The following is an 18,243-nucleotide window of genomic DNA, read 5'->3' as shown; positions in this document are numbered from 1 at the left end:
CACGCGGCTCGCCAGGGTAAGAACCCTGGCGGGCCGGGCCAGTTTATTTACCTGCTGATGCGGCAGGTTTGGCAGATCGCGGCCCCCACTGGCCGCAGTTCGCCGTCCCGGGCCAATGGGGGTGGCGGGAAGCCATGGCCAGCACATCCCTCGCCCGCGCCGCTTCTCGCCGCCCCCATTGGCCCAGGACGGCAAACCGCGGCGAGAGGGGGCCGTGATCGGCCGAACCTGCCACGTCAGCAGGTAAATAAACTGGCCCGGCCCGCCAGGGTGCTTACCCTGGCGAGCCGCGTGCCAAACATTGCCGACCCCTGACCTAAAAGATACTTTATCAAAAAGTTTGTCTTGCAGTTTCCAGCTCACAATTATATTTTGGTTATGTAACCCACACACCTCCTGGGTGTGGTGTTCTGTCCCATCTAGTGGCCACTTAGAGAGAGAGAGAGAGAGAGAGAGAGTTAAAATGAGTCTGCTCTACAGCCTTAGCTAACAGCCAGTTGGCTTTTAGCTCATGCGGTAGAGGCTCATGCACTAAGCTCCACAGATCCCCGCTTTGATCCCGCCTGCCGACGACTGGGGTCTATCAGCATTACACTAACAAACATTTTGGGGGGTTTGTGCAAAGGACAGTGAGCAATCCATTTTCATTGTGAATATACTGCTTTACTGGTACCCTGTCACACATTCCATCCTATTCACTCACAATATGAAATAAGCTAGCAAATTTGTTTGTCAGTTTGGGAACTAATTATATGAAAACCTATGAAGTCTTCAACATAGATGCTAGTTTTGGCAGAGATTTATAAAGGAAAACAAAGAATCAGTTTGGTGATAAAGTGACCCACTGGATTTTACCACGACTTTCATCAAAAGTTATCACAGTACATATTAAATCATTAGCAACAAACTCTGCAGCCTGCTGGTTTTAAAATGCAGACAGAGAAATTCAATGCAGAAGCAAAATAGGGCCAATAATATAATTACAGCACTATGCCTGTGTAGTCTAAGTTAATGTTATTATTTGACATTGCAAGGCTATGCTATTCCCCATGAGTCTCAATGGAGACAAGATTCACTCTAATTGGTTCCAAAGCACAACCCACCAACAACAATCTTTCCTCAGGACCAGTAATGTTAATTTCCACACGACTGTAAATAGTGTTTGCAAACAATACAAACATGGTAATAGGAGGCTAGGTGGGTAATTAATGTGGTTACAAAGCAGCTTATTTGCATTTTTATTTAAAACTCCCTTCTTTAAAAAGCAGCTCAGATTTTTTTTTGCAAAAGGAGCCTTGGTTAAGGAGTAGAGCAGTAATTACTCTCTTTAGGGGTTCTTTTATATGTCCTTTAGGGAATTAGAATGAAAAGATAAGCAGAATTATAAAGGGAATCATGTAAAATATAAAATGTACTATAAACACTTAGTAGTGTATTTACCATAAGCTAAGCTTGCCTTTTTCATTAATGGAATATATTACAAGCTCACATCACAATCAGAGTAATTGTGGGGATGGTTAAAAATTTACAATCAAGCCAGTTTAACTTATTTTCAAAACTTAGTTCTACAAGTGTAATGAGAGTAGAATTCTATTTATGTGAAAAGAATACATGACATGGAGTATATACAAACAGAGGGTTTTTCCGTACCAACAATGTACACTGTGGGAAAAGCAATTAGACAATGGGAGTTTATGGAAAGAAAGATTCATATAAATAGGATTCTGCTGTATTCTGTGTATCTGTAAAACATCAATACGAAGCTTATCTACACATATCTGTAAGCGAGGCTATGTGAATACAGAAAGGCCAAGATTTAAAAGCAGATGTCTAAAGTTAGGCCTGATTCTCAGAAGTGCAGAACAGCCAGCTGCTCCCATTAGTTTTAACTGAAGCGCTGATGGCCTGATTTTTTCAAAAGTGCTAAGCAATTTACTTGGGAGCCTAAACATGAATTTAGAAGCCCAGCTTTAGGCACCTATTTTTGGAAAGCTTGGCGAAAACTAGTCATGGCTGAGTGATTTGCTGGCAATATTCTCTCATGTTATGTTTTGCCAATTTCCTGGATGATGAAGGTGGGTTGTTTGTTTTTGTAATGAAGAACACTGAAATTGTATCAAGAAGAACAGTGTTTTACTAAAATCAGGAACCAAATATCCCTCTCCTGCAAATGTAATGTGTATAAAACATGGGAGAGGAGCACTGCGGACATTTCATTTCAGACATTTTTGAGACGTGCACTGAGATGGTAGAAGATGAGTGGGAAGACGACTTCAGATGATTTGGTTCCAATGTACAATAGTATGGCAGGTTAAAAATTTACATGCTATTATATGAAAAGCTGTATTTTACACTAATTAAATACAACACTAACTTCACAGACAGGCGACAGCACTTTTGTTTTCATTAGCTGGCTATGGGATTATGGCTAGAGCAGTTAGATGTTGACATACAGTGTAGAGTAACCTAGAAATCCAAAATTACAGCAGGAGACCAAGGCAGAATTTACTATTCTGGACTATCTCTTAGTCAAGATGTTATTAAACCACCAAGGTGAATCTCCTTCTATTGTCACCCTACTAACTTCCTTCTGTGCACTGCATATGAAAAGCCCAGAATGCAATGGGATATTTTTGCTGACCTTGGCAGAAAGACACCAGGTGGGACAAAATCGTTGGATACCCCTTCACAATTAAGAGGGATGCTGACCCTTTCAGGGAAATAATACCTTCTGATCCTGACTAGATAATGCCTCCATCAGGACACAAAACAGGCTGGTGCCTTCATAGGTCAGCAGGGCTTCGTGAAATTCAAACTGACAGAATGCTGCAGGTTGGCTCTTTTGGACATTTTGGAAGGGAGTGCTCATATGTTCCTTTCAGAATGAACCCCCTGCTTTCTTTCACCTATATTTCCCTGAGGTCAAGCATGGATGAAGTAGGCATAAGGCAGATATGCCCATAACTCACCCTTCTTTTCATGAGACTACCTTAGAGTACACTTGGTGCTGGGGTACATTTGGTTTGGAACTAGCAGCCCCTACTGTTGTGAGACATCAGACCCTCATTTCTTCCACTAGGACTATTGCAACCACCCGAGTTGAATCTCCCTACCCATCATCTCTGCCCCTTTTACTAATCCACTCAACCTACCCTACCCACAACATTTCAATCATTCTTCCTCTCTGCTAAAACCCTTCCAACACACTTCCTGTTTCTTTCCACAGGACACTCCTCATCCTCAGCTTCAGTGTTCTTCCCTGTGCTGCTCCTTCCTTTTTCTCTTCCCCAAGATCCTACTATTCCCTAACCCAAATCTTCCCACCTTATGAAGGGCTCTCTGCTTCAACCACTCACATCACCAGCCATTTTGAATCCTATTTCTTATGCAAGGAACAATCCCGCCCTCCATTGTGCCAAGCCACTTCAAATTCTTCAAAGCCCCTTTAGTGGTCTTCTTTCAGCTTGCCAGCTACTGCTAAACCATTTCTGCAGCGATCTCTGATAAGTTTTGACAAAAAGCTTTGGAACTACAAGAAACTAAACTAAAAAATGCAGATCCCATTTCTTTAATTACATTTCTTCTCCTAACCTTTTGTTTACTGAATAAGGGCCACGTACTGATAACATTTAATACTAAGCGCAATGCTTGCTACCACGAGCAGTGCAACTGAAGTCAGTGTGACCACTCATGATAGGAAGCACTACATTTGGCAGTAAGTGCTTATAGCGTCTAGAACTAAAATAGTAAATGCTTTTGAGCAGAAACATAAGCGGTTTCTACAGGGTTTGTCTGTACAGTACCAGGCAAATCTCTGGCACTATAGAAATAATAATAACTTCTATAAATCTGAAATCAACAATGTATATTTTTGGCGGTAGGTAGATTGTATAAAAAGGGCATTGGTGGAAAGGTAGCTGACTAGATATTTTCTACCGATACTTTCAAATACATAAAAACAGTGATATACTTTAACTTTTAAGAAATATTTTGTTTTTACAAATTCATGTATTCACATTCTTTGGAATTACAGTTCTTTATCAACTGAAAAAGAATCAAAACACTTCCAAGTTCTCATAACTGTGGCAAGAAATTAAAGTGAATAAAGAGTAAGATGTTATATTAAACAAACATTTGGAATGCATCCATAACGTTTAATGAAAATGGAAGCCATATGAGGTCTTAAATAACTGGAAAATGCCTACCAAATCCTTTAAAGCCTCCTGCACCCACCCATAGTGACTAGAAGTCTGCTTTATAGTTCATAAATGTTATTCTTGTAAAATATCAATGTATTTGGATAATAAAACTACATATTTACTACAATAATGGTACAAGGCTAACTGTACATGTAGACAAAGGTCTGAAATAGTTCAGCTGTAGTCAGTAGATTGATTCTGTATAAATGATATCCACTATTCAGTGTTGGGCATCTTGCTGAATGCAAGGGCCTTAACACATCTGCTATATAATTCAGACTCTGTTTTACAGTGGTTTCATTACCAACCATAAAAACTGTAACAGTGGAACTGTATAAACAAACTGAACAGTGTTTTTACTGTAAAACATGAATGTAATCTAAATATTTGTCTTTCCCTTCTCTCAGCATCTGTAATGAGAGCAGCAAATTCATGCCATATGTTTATAGTGAAGAAAAAATAGATCTCAACAATTCATCCATGTGGATGCTGGTGAAGCTATTTAATGTTTTTAATTCATCCATTTGCTTTTACATATAAATTTCTTGCAAATCATTACCAAAAAAACCCTCTTGCTATTGTCAGTTACTAAATTCGTTGCTGTTAAAAAGGTGTGTGCCTGGCAAGAAGAATATAGAAATGTTATCACTGCAGAAATCTATCAAGACCAGTTGCTATGACAGACTAAGAAACATCAGCGTGGGTAGCTGCGTTACCAATATATATTACCAAAAACATAATACAATTTAGAATCCTAAAGCCTATCAATTACTTCAGAAGTTCAAAAGCTGCAGCTAATTTGCTCCTCCATTAGGAGCAGGCTGTGTTACAGTATATTTGAGCCTTATTTTTTCTTAGAGCTGCAAACACATTTGAATGCCATGGAAAATGGCTTTACTAGCAGCCCCAACAACCACACCCTCTGTGTCCCTCAACACTGGAAGGGTCAGTGATATAGACCACATATTAATATAGATGCTACTAGGAACCGGACTGAGGATCAATTCATTTCACGCAGCTCACAGCCTGATCTCAGATGGTTATGATATTTGATTACTACCAACCTCAGCCAGAACTGCATTAAGTAACATCAGTTCTCATCTAACTCACATTAAAATCAACTGAAAGATTTTAACTTAAAGGAGAGTAGGATCAGGCCTTTAAAAAGTAAAAAGCTTATGTGCTGTTAGTTATCCTATCCCTTTTCCCTATCTTTATCTGCAGTCTTCAGCTTGTTTACCAGATTTAGAGCACTGAAGAAACATGCCTCCCCCATACTGAGTTTACTCTGCAGTAAAGTATCCTGAAATACCTATACTTGTTTTTTGAACATTTTACTTTTTGAGAGTGTTTATTCATTATAAAGTTTACCAGAAGATACGTAACAGAAGTGCCATTCGGTGCCATTTTGTGGAACCCAACAGTAACTGATTCCTACCTGTGCTTTCAGAAGCAGTCTATTCATATACTTTAGGACTTTCCATGACTGTCCTCTATAGCTTACTGCTAATCAGCCACAAGGAGCCCTTTCTCCATTGAGCATGTCAGTGGACTGAGAGCATTTTTAGTGGATTGTTCCTAATAAGGCATCCGATACATGGGTCTATGGTGAGGAAAACAACTGTATAGGTTTTGTGGCATTCTTGAGGTAAAACAGAAGCTCAGTGACTTAGCACATAATGGGTAGCAAGAGTTTTATCTTCTAGATCAAGATTAACATCTACAGGGGTCGAGATGCTGAAGGCTACACAAGAGTTTTTGGTTGATAGAGGTAACATTTCTTTTCAATGAACATATTCAATACACAGAACCAAAATCAACATCTGAGGCTCACTAACTGGCAGAATAGTCCCTTCTCCTTGAAAAACGAGGCTAATGTATCGATTGTATAAAAAGCACTGCATGCATACCTCGCAAATGGGACACATACACAAAGCCTGGGCATACAGCTTGCTTCCTGTCTTCCTATATTTCTGTTAGGTAACAGTTGGAGATCCAGACCTGAAAGATCAGGTTTTAATTTCAATCACAATAATTTAATCAGCAAGTGTCTGTCAATCAATCATTCTTTATAGGAGTTACCCTCAGGTGGACAATACTTTGAGAAAAGAGTAGAGGCAAGTGTCAAACGTATCTTGCTGTTCTGAGTTAGAAGTTTTTTGTACTTTTGTTACATCTATACCTTGTAATCATCTCCATGTAACAGAAATTTTAGTTTGCCAATAATTTAATCTTTATTTGAAGTAACTGTCATATTAATATTGAAAAAACTAAGAGAAACATTTCTTTAGACTTTTTGTTAAAACAATAAATGTTCAATTTATTTTTAATATTTACTTAAAAGACTGAAATCTGATAGGACTATATACATGTAAGTTTCTCAACACAAAAAGCTGTATGATATTTTATTCATCCACATCTTGAAGAATTTTCTTGAGAATATAGTTAACATCTGGAGCTATGTAGCCCTGTCCAACTGTTATGCTTATACTCAGTTAGAAAAATGCATCAATAATACAATATAAAAAGCTCCCTAACTCCTCTTTCTGGAGCATAGATTTCAATGTTCATCAGAGCAACTATGTGTACTAACAGCACTGTAGTGTTTTTCATTAAGCCTTAAAGTCAATTAAGCTGCGAATTGGAACAATCATTCCTCCTTTGCAAAGTATTGATATTCTTCCTTGGCTGCTTTAGGGCCTTTCCACTACTCAAGGAGAGATTTGTTTGACAATTTATGATTAAAATTAATTATAGCTCTAAAATTCCAATTTCCTTTCTTCTGAGTAAGAAATTATCAAACTCAGTTTTAAACTGATATTGAGCTTTATCGTGCATGGGCAACTTCCATTTTCAAGACATCAACTGTAAAGCAACACATGTCTCTCTTTGGTTTGATTCCTTTACAATATATATCTCAGTCCATACCGACATACTCCACTACTATCCCCTCAAATGCGTGTGTGGGTTTGGGTGGTTTTTTTTGATCTTTTGGTTTTAAAAAGGAAAAACTACAATGGCCACACTTGAAAAGTTGTTGCTTTAAGTATATAGATAAGGCAATTATTTCTGTATCTGCAGTATATTACCTAACCTTCACTATACTATAGGAAGTAAGTAAAATACCGCAAATACAACATTAAATGTTATGCAGTTACCTAATGTAGCTGACAAGTTTTCAAGTGTGATCATTGCAGAGCTGGTATCAAAGTCTCTACAAAATAGCATTTTGGACATAAATAGCAGAAAATTCGTGGTTTTCTACATTCGTCTTCAACAATCAGCCAAGTCATCCCCTGTGGTTTTTTAATTTACAGTGCATGCAACTGCTGATCTGACAAACCTTGTTTTACTGGATATCATTAGTATTATCCTCAAGTCCGTTAGGTTAAGTTTTTTTCAGTCCAAATGGCTTTTTTTTTTTAAGCTTACTTTTATGTCTGAATTGCAACATTCACTGAAAAGAGATAATCTAAAATTGATTTTTGTGTAACAATAACTGATTCTTTTGTAGTAACAAAACTAACACCAACAAAAAAGATAGCTCTCTACTGATACTAATGAAACCTACATTTTATGGCACTATTGATGATGATCTCATAAATCGAACAGACCAGAACGTCAAGGGTGTTACTCAGGTTGTTCTCAAGTTCATTTAAGCATACTGTACTTCATAACTGACTTCTTTTAATTCTGTATTATAATAGGTCTTCACATTTTTTAAACAAGAATTATATTTTTCCCACAAAAAGTTTAGATATATAATACATACATAATAAGTCAATACAAGAGAATCAAAATTTTAAACAAAAATATTTGTTTCTTTAATCATGTTCTGGGTAGTTGAGCATTCCTGATTACTTTAAAATAAGCAAAATACTTCTCAGATTCATTAGAAGTTGTAAGTGCTCAGTATCTTTTAGTATTTGGCCCTACATTAACAGAATATAAAGGTTGCAAAGGGAAGTACTCAAAGTAAGAAACGTGAACCTTAAGGAAGAACGCACTACCTTAACTCTGCCCAGTTATGCATTCGTATTAAAAGAACATAAGAATGGCCATACTATGTCAGATGAATGGTCCATCTAGCCCAGCATCCTGTCTTCTGACAGTGGACAATACTAGATGCATCAGAGGGAATGAAGAGAACAGGGCGATTATTTAGTGATCCATCCCCTGTCGTCCAGTCCCAGCATCTGGAAGTCAGAGGCATATGGACACCGAGAGCGTGGGGTTGTGTCCCTGATCATCTTGGCTAATAGCTATTGATGAACCTATCCTCCATGAATTTATCTATTTCTTTTTGAACTCAGTTATAGTTTTGGCCTTTACAGCATCCCCTGACAATGAGTTCCACAGGTTGACTGAGTTGTGCGATACAAATCTTTAACCACACTATTTCTCAAACATTTTTATAAAACCTTAGCTAGGACACAAACACTTGTTACAGATTTGCTGCTCTTTTAAACGCACTAAGTTCGTTGTTATAATGGTACATTTGTGACTTTTATATGAGTATTATAAGCAGCAGTATAAATTTCTAAAATCATCACACATGCAGTATTTCCAACAAAAAAATCAGATAAAATTAAATATTATTGAAAATATTCATAGACAATTTCACAGAAAAATAACATTAGATTTCCATTAAAACTATGAATTTTTTAAAAGCTGTTTTATCCACTTCATGGGAGAATTTAGGGAATCAGAATTTATGTTTGTACAATGCAGATTAATGACTCAGTCCAGCAAAGCATTATGCATATGAGTAAATTTACTCACATTGATAGCACCACTGACTTCAATGGGGCTACTCCCAAGAGTAAAGTTACTCATGTGTGCTAAGCTATGTAGGATTGCACCCTAAGGTGGTATATTTCCAAATATAGTTCTACATTCTCAAGTTCAACTGAAGTGAACCACGTCCCCTTGATCATATAGCTTCCCCTAAAACTACAAAGTCAAAGGTCATGGCCACTTAAAAGCTTTCCTTTCCAGCAGGGTACTGTATTTCCTGCCCTGTAGGGGGAATTCCACTGAATAACATTAAGTCATGTTTTCTTTAACAAGACACTTTGTTCAGGAAAGTGGAATGTTCAGGTTAACAAGCTTCCACACTCCCATATAAGAAAAATATATATATAAATGTATTACAAAATAAATATCAGTATCAATATTGTAATATTAGTATTAACCAGATTAATCTAACATGCATATATATTTTCCCCCTTTTATTTATAATAACTGTGTTTTCTCTCTCTCCCCCAATTCTCCTCAAGATTGCTTACAATTTGATGTAAATTTTAAGCATCTTGTAATTCACCAACTAATTCTCTCCTGGTTACACACTCCAAGTAATTAAAGTTCAGTAATAACTTATTCTTTCTGCTCCAGCACCTGCATTTCATTTGTTTATTTTCCCAGAGTCATAAATCTGAGGGACTGTCAAAATGCCACAATATTAGTGCAATAATCAAAGTTAATTAGTGCCTCTCAATAAACAACAACAAAGCCATTACAAAGATGCATTGAAGGTTCTCCAGCTACTCAGTTTACAGATGAGACTGTATTCTGAACAATTAGAATTTGAGAACTGTTAGTAAATAAATGTAGTGTTTTTTTAAGTAATTTGAACCAAGACAGTAATCTTCATTCAATTACCAATTCATTAACTTTCAGTGAGGTAATATATGTACTTACACAAGTAGTCTGGTACTCTTGTTGTCTGAACAAAGTACTAAAAACAATTTTTGCTTTCACTGAATTTTGATAACTTCTGGAAAAGTACTTTTTAAATTAAATGTGCAAAGCAAATTATATGTAAGAGGCACTCACCATTATTTCATGTCATTTCACTCTTCTGTTGAAATAATTTAATTACATTTACTTATGGACATTTAGAAAGAGAATAAATCAATTCAAAAGAGGGTCTACTCAAAAATCCAGCTATGTTGGAAGATAATCTAAAGCCAAATTTAAAAGTAACACAAATACAGTCTTCTAGTGGGCCCTTTAGATATTCCACTGGTGTTATTGCAACAAAGAAAACAGGCAGCTTCCATTTCAATTAGGAACTATGGAAAAAACAAAACTTAAAATACAGTATTTGGAACGCACAGGCCCAAGAGAGATAAGGCTTTAATCCAAAATACCTTCTTCAAGAAACTGGGCTCTAGAAATGATTCTTCTTCTTATGTGGCATCTCCATTACAGGAGTTTTGCAATCACGGTAGCACATTCTGTATGACCCTCCACTAATCTCTTGTGGATGAATAGTCCTTTTGATTCATCCAGCATACCACATCATCCAACAACTTTCCCTTCCAGTGCCCGTAAACATGCATCACCAGCTGAAGCCCTTACAATGTGCCCTGCAAATCAAATCTTTCTTTTCATAAGATTTCTGACTAGCATTTGCTGAGTTCCAATAATCTCCAATACTTTTTCATTACATGTCTCTATCAATGATATTTTTAAATTTCTTCTATAACATCATAATTTCAGAAGAATTGTAGTTTCTTTATTATTGATGATTTGAATGCCCATGTTTCACAGCTGTAATTTAACACAAACCAAATGCAAGGCTTTAAGAGATGGAATTTAGTCTTCAGATTTATGTCCCTTCTCCTCAGGTGTTTATTCTTCCAGAATGTCTCTTTCGCTGTTGCTATTCTGATGCTGACTTCAGTATCTGATCTTCCATCTTCTGTATTGATGCTTCCTAAGTAGCAATAACGTCTCACTTGCTGCATGGCTATGTTATGCACTATAATCTTGCATGTCTTTCTAGGATCCTTGCATGCCACCATAGTTTTTGACTTGTCCACATATGACCTTAGATAGACAATATTGTCATATGCATATATAATCTCCACTAACTGCACAGACTTTCTTCTGAATCAGCCAACAGTGCCGTGTCATCTGCATAGCAAATATTATTCCATTTTCCATTCATCTTAATACCTTCTTCTGCTTAATTTCATCTAAACTTGATACAAGTGTTGAATAAAGTCAGTGACATTATACAAACCTAACTCTTCTCTTGACCCCTACTAGATTTTCATTTTAATTTCCCATTATAATCGCCTTTTGATTCCAGTATAAATTGTTTTATTACTCAGTTTGTATCCATCAATCCCTACAGATCTTAATGTATTGAGTAATTTGTATGAGTAGAATGACTTCCCAAATAAAAAGAAATACCCAACAAGTATACTGTTTTCCCCATTTCGATTGATCTTTCGAATATGAGCTTCAAGTTCATAATGGCATTTAGTGTGCCCTTTCCACCTTTTAAGCCATATTGTTATTTGCTTATTTCCTTATCAATTTTTCCTTGTATTAAGCTCACAAAAGTATCTTAGAGGCATGTGATATTAGACTGCCTATCCTGTAGTCTTTACAATCCATAGAGTTGTTCTTTTTGAGGATTTGGATATACAGTGAGGTTGTAACGTCTTTTGGCAATTCTGCTGTCTCAAGCATATTCTTCATTCCTCTGACAGGGCTTACAAACTTTCATCCCCTATGCTTTAAAACAATTCAGCCAGTATTCCATCACAACATAGTGCTTTTCCATTCACGGTCTTTTTATTGCTGCCATGATTTCTTCATCCATTATTGGCAGGTTTACCTGATTCATCTGTAGTTGAGCTTTTCAGGAATATCTTCACCATATAGTTCCTTGACACATTCTCATCATCTCTCGTTATTGTCTTTAAGGTTTGTCAAATATTGTCCATTTTTGCAACATCCAAGGACACCTGGAGAGAGGTTCGGGCTAAAAATTGATGCTCCTTAATGTTGGCCTGGAAGTGTTCTCAATTGAATATCTTCAACAGGAGCATAAAGGATGCAAACTTGTTGTAATTCAGGCAGTCATATTTGTCCACAATCACCTGATCACAAACTGAGGGTTGCAAAAGAGTTAGGCTTTCCATCCAAAACAGTCTAACCTTTTCTAGTCCATGTCATAAAAGGAATAGACCTGGAAAAATGCTGTCCACCACCAGGGAATTGGTGGGGATGGGAAAACAAAAAATCTAAGTCTCTGGGGGGACATAATATTCCTTATTTGCCCATTTACAAGTTGGCAGGATGGGAACAGGAGTTTACCACAGTTTTTGCTGGATCCAGGAGTATTTAATTAATGGGCAGCGCAATCTAAGTGGGTGTTGCCAACTGCAAAACAGCCAACCACTTGTGATGTGAGTCTTTAACCTCCTCAAAAGGTATATGGAGGGTGTCCACCACCCTCTTCACAAGGTCCTGGAATTGATTAAAATTACCGGACATCTATGGTAGCCCCAGTAGAAACAGGTGGAGAATCCTGCGGTCCTGTGAAGCACTGGTAAACCAGAGACTGGGGTCTCAGTACTGAGAGTTGTTCAGTACCCATAAGCAATGGGGATTCCAGCTCGTCTAACACTGACAAGCCTCCTAAGTAACAGAATGCCTGTGGTACCAAGTGGGTCTGTACCGACACAGCAGCTGACTTGGGTGGTACCATTGGTTTGGAGTGTGTAGGTGCCAGGGCCAAAGGTATGTGCTTCGATTTCATCAGTAACAATGGAACCGAGTGAGAAGACACCATTGGTAAGTCTGAAATAGACTGTGCCAATTTGGAGGTAGATGGTACTAGGGCCCCGCTGGTGCTGTGTTTTTCTAAAGTGCTTTGGGATCTCCCTGCTCCGCCAGTACCAGAGGAAGAGACTTTTGCCTCCATGGTACTAAGTTGAGAAGCCAAGGCCACTGAAATTATAGATCTAGCAGGAGGTTGCTGGGAGACTGAGCTCCTCTTCTTAGGAGTCTTCCCTAGTCCTCCAAGATCTTCCCCTTCTGAGGTTAGACTTTAGCTGAAGTCAAAGGGTCACTGGATCTGTCTGGAGACAGATATATGTGAGGGTCTCCTGATTGGACTCAGAAACAGGTTGAAGACAGCACTCCATCAGCAGCAGCTTCAGTTTGGTCTCCTGATTCTTCTGAGCTCTAGATTTTAAAGCCAGGCAAGAGTTACACTTTTGGGAGATATGGAACTCTCCCAAGCAATGGATACACTTAGAGTGACTGTCGCTGATCGAGATAGCCTCCCGACATGAAAGACAGTGTTTGAAAACCAGTGAGTGAGCCATGTCCAGCCAGGCCAAATAAGCTCCCCAGAAAAATGGGAGAGAGAAAAAAGGAAGAGATGACAAACAAACTTCTCACAACTATCTAACTAATTCTAGACTAACAACAATACTTACTAGAAACAGTAAACTAATTAAACAACAACTACAAAACATGCTGAGGTGGACACACTAGAGCTCTGTCTCATGTCCAGTCATTAAAGAAGGAATAGAAGGCAGGTTACCTGCATAGTCCTATGTACCCTCTAAGCACATCACGAGGTTGTATAGGCCGAATGGAGAATGCTAACAGAAAATCTCCAATCGAGGGCTCAAGAGGCACACGTACACCTGAAGTGGAGCACCGACGGGGATAGTACTCAAAGAAAAATAAGTATTTAAAAGACAAAAATGCTTTCCTTGAAACACCTTGTAGGTAGAATTTTATGGAACTCTCAAAGTAATAGTGACTAAGGTAGCAAGGGCATTAAACTGACAATTTCAGGAATAATTAAGCACACATTTAGATGCTTACAAAATTCTCTTTTTCTGTCATCAGTGGCATGCGCCTCATTAGTCCTTTTGAATTTTTTAGCATTAAAATAACCAAGCATAGTATGATGATGCTTAAAATGAACTGTACATTCACATTATAAAATGGCACAGCTCCTTTGTTCCATCTATAAATACATTTAAGTACTGAAGTGATTATTGCAATACAAAGAAAGCTGTTTTCTTGAATTCTGATAAGTGACAACATTTATTAAACGGCATACACTGCACAAAACAATCTCATAATTGCACATTGTTTTGAAGATGGTAGAATTTGCTAAGCATTGAAAAAATATATGTGTTTCCTTACCCATTCCTCTAGGATGCGTTGCACAGCTTCGTTGGCTCTTGACATATTTCTGCAGGCAAGAATGACATAGGCACCATGGAGTGCAAGAGACTTTGCAGTTTCAAATCCTATAATAAAAATAAAAAAACAATTCCAATCGGAGAAAGATGAGTCTTCATAAAACTAACAAGAGGTATAAACTCGTGTTTCAAGGGAGATGGAGCCAGGAACTTAGGAATTTCTTTAATATGCATCTCCACTGTTCTAGTTATTTGAGGCTATCTTTGTAAGGGCACACATGCAAAAAGTGATGGACACTTGAGTGTACTTAAGCTGTGCCCAGCAAATGCCTGGCATGCACATGCAAGTCAAGTCTGCATACAAGTAAATGCCCGCAAGACTTTAGGATCACAAAACTTAGGTGCATGCAAAACTCCACATGTGCTCTTACAAGTATAGCACCTTAACCCCTCTGCCTCAGTTTCTTGTAAAATGAGGATAATTACTATTATTTATTTGTATTACCATAGTACCTAGAAGCCCCACTTCTTACCTTACAGATTTGCTATGAAAATTTAGCAGTTAGGGTGAAATCCAGGCCCTACTGACTTCAATGGAGCTAGGATTTCATCCTTAAAGCCCACAATACACAAAGAATTGCAGTAGTGCTATATAAGTGCTAACGGTGATCATAACTCAGACCAGATTTTCTCTTCAAAATTGAGATCATAAACTCATCTGAAATTATGGAGTTCTTTCCTACCCACAATTAATAGAAGAGGTGAGTTTTGCTGTTTCTTTAAAATGCTGCATCAAGCCTTGAATGGAAGCATATGTTGCTATGTTTGCCAAGACAGCACGGAAAGGCATGAGGAGAGGAGCCCAGGTGTGCCTACAGTCGTGGATGGATTTAACACACCTGGAGCTGGCCTGTTATTGACCGATACGAGGGCCACTTATGGCAGGATTGGACGTCCAATGCACACAGTGTGGAGAAATAAAGATGCCAGCCAGTGAAAGATACCTGCTTCCCTTGCTGATCTTTCCCACCCACTCCCCTTTATTTGTAAAGGGCCTGTATCAAGACACTGGAGTATACAGCCTCAAGCTGGTGTTAATTGCCATGGCTTATTACAGTTAATTGAAATGGGCCTATATGCTAGTTTACACCAGCTGAGAATCTGCCCTTGCGAGTGCAGAGTGCCTGATTTACAGTGCCCAGGGTTGGGTTAATAACTAGGGTTCCACCTGGGGCAAGTTGGTTTGTGTTTGTGGGGCATTCAGCATTATCACAGGGTGTTTTATTGCTATGGAGCACTGTAACAATGGAAGAGAAATTTCCATCTAACTGAAAGAGGCAACTCACCATAACAGCACTTAATGAGTTCCAATTAGAAAAGCTTAAAACTAGAACATGAAGAATCAAATCATAATGCCCAATAATTTGAGTATGAACATATTAGAAAGTCACAGAGAAGGGGAGGCTATTTGTTCCAGCTTGATGTAGCTTAAAGCATATTCATGTTTTCCTTTTAAAATTTGTTTACCAGGGAAAACGTATTAAGTTATGCTGCCTCACTCCCAAAAATGCCCTGGGGCAAAAAGAAATTCAGTTACGACATAGGGTATAACAGATTATAGAAACAACAGACACCAGACAAATGTATACCATTCTCTGCAATTACATACTTATGGTATTTAAGCCCAAGCAATTTTCCTGCATCTCTTTTCAAACCATTCATTGTACTAAGCAACTTTAATTACCTGGGAAATTCATTGTATGCACACAAATGTACCTTCAGTACATGCAAAGGATATTTCCCCTGTTCCTAATTCCATTTTCAGCACATACAGCAGGGTAATTTTAAAATGTAACAAATGTGGCACGTGTTGTATTGCAACATTGCTAGCTAGCCATATGCTAGTTACTTTATAAAAAAGTACTAATTTTAATAGCTCTACATATTGCTAAAATCTGGTTTGAACCCTTGAGAATCATGTTCTTTTGTATTGCAATACTAGCAATGTGGAGCTGATGACCAGTTTAATTAGCTAAACGTAGCTGCGCTTAGCCAAGTCTACCCTGTGCCATATTTTGTGCAAAATAAAACTCCACACCTCTCACATTTTCAGTTAATAACTTGTTTCTTATTATAAAATATATGAACTGACAGAGTTTAAAATTGAAATAATAAAGTTACATGTTACAATTTAGCTAATTTTACCCTGCACACACAAACATAACAATCAATGGTAAACTATCTTAAACCAACAAAAAAAAAATTCAGGATTTAGGCAAAAATAGAGAAACGTTGCACCTTAAATCACCCATAAAAAAAATCTACTTTTAAAAAAGCACAATACAAGGAAGCAATCTTGATTCTTAGTAACTGAAAAGTTTTTCAGGGTGAACACTAGAGAGTGTACAGAGGTAGAAAAGAAGGATAATCCAGTGGTTAGGGGGACTCTGGAGACCTGGATTTAATTCCTTACTCTGCCACAGATTTTTTGTATGATCTTGCCCAAGTCACTTAGTCTCTCTGTGCCTCAGTTCCTCATCTGTAAAATGGGGATAAGTGCACTTCTCTACCTCACAGGGGTGTTGAGGATAAGTACATGTTAAAGATTGTGAAGCATGCAGATACTATGATAATTGGGGTCACTTAAGTAAGATAGATGGAGAAACGGATGGTTAGCAAGCATACCTCTGAAGTCATAATCCAACTATCCAACAACGTGTGATCTGGAAGGCTATAGCAGCAGAAAGAAAGGAGAGGCGGCCAGACAAAGGAGAGAGAGGAGAGGAAGGAGGAGGTGGCCAGGCGCTACCTCCACAATCACGACTATGTAACAATGGTGCCAGCAGAAGTAGGGAGAGGAAGACAGGACAGAACAATTATGGCTCCCCCAGTACGGTCTTCCAGCCATTTATTTACATACCAGATTTAGGCTCAGGGAATAGGTGAAATCCTGGCTCCACTGACATCTATGGGCATTTTTGCCATTGACTTTAATGGGACCAGGATTTTACCCAATGTTTATAGAATAAAGATAAACCCTGAAGATAGCTCGTTTTTATAATCAAGGACTATCTCTGCAATCTAGTTATTGAACAACCAGAGCCCATCCTGGGGCCTAGCATACTGTGCTACCCCACCAGCACCCACTCCCAGAAACAGCAAGGGACAAGATGCAGAATCCAGAAGGCTGGCCTAGGGATGGGGTAAGGAGAAGAACTAAGGGTGGGAAGCAGAAAATAACAGGTGCAGGAGAGCAAGAGCTGGGGGTGGAGGAAGTACAGAAGCAAGAACTGGAAAAGCAGGACCCAAGTGTGGTGAAAGCAAGGGAACAGGAGCAAGATGTGCAGGAGAACTGAAGCAACGTGGGGGTGGGCAAAAGAGGGCTGCGTGCATGGATGGGGCTTCAGCACTGGTCCTAGGGATATGCCAGATAAGTGATGTGGATATGTGTATTGCAAAGGTGGTAGACAATGGCATTTGTTTGGGGGCTGGAAGAGCTGGGGGAGTGGTGGGAACAAGCAGGTGTGTTAATACAAGAGAAGCATATGGCCATCAGGAAGACGAAGAGGCAATATTTCAGTAACCATCTGTCCTCTTCAATGCGGAAACAGTACCCTCTAGCCATTTCCTCAGAATCCCTTTGGAAACTGGAGGGACCAGCTGTGAATGCAACTCTCACATGTAGGGTACACAAATCTGAATCAGGTCTAGGAAATTAAGGGAGATCAAAACAAGCTAGGTGAATTAGCAATGCAATGAAGTTGGCAAATGAAATGTATTGATCAATGCAAAGTAATACATATTGGATGGAGAAATCTAACCTACCGATACACCCTACAGGGTTCTAAATTAGCTGTATTACCTCAAGAAAGGGATCTGGGTGTCACTGTAGACAGCTCAATGAAGACTTCTGCTCAATGCGCAGGTAAAGCCAGAGATTTATACAGAAGATATTACAAAATTCTCCAAATCAACAATGTGGCCTTAGCTAAAATACTGTGCACTGTACTGGTCTCCCCATCTCAAAAAGGATATTGCAGAACTAAATGGGGATCAGAAAAGGGGATCAAGAATTA

General features: G+C 38.5%; 1 protein-coding gene across 1 annotated transcript in view; it reads right to left on the bottom strand.

Annotated features, from left to right (window-relative positions):
- Positions 1-18,243, bottom strand: part of LOC113409636 (WW domain-containing oxidoreductase) — a 676,894-nt gene that overhangs the window by 617,298 nt on the left and 41,353 nt on the right. Inside the window, exon 5 of the mRNA XM_026663779.1 lies at positions 14,169-14,275. Within this exon, the coding sequence (XP_026519564.1) occupies positions 14,169-14,275 (107 nt within the window). The remainder of the gene's footprint in view (positions 1-14,168; positions 14,276-18,243) is intronic.

Source organism: Terrapene carolina, unplaced genomic scaffold (genome assembly GCF_002925995.2).
Source record: "Terrapene carolina triunguis isolate 2854851 unplaced genomic scaffold, T_m_triunguis-2.0 Scaffold33911, whole genome shotgun sequence".
In the NCBI taxonomy this organism is placed as follows: domain Eukaryota; kingdom Metazoa; phylum Chordata; order Testudines; family Emydidae; genus Terrapene; species Terrapene triunguis.
Note: the sequence above shows the minus strand (reverse complement) of the source record. Positions and strands in the feature narration are given on the sequence as shown.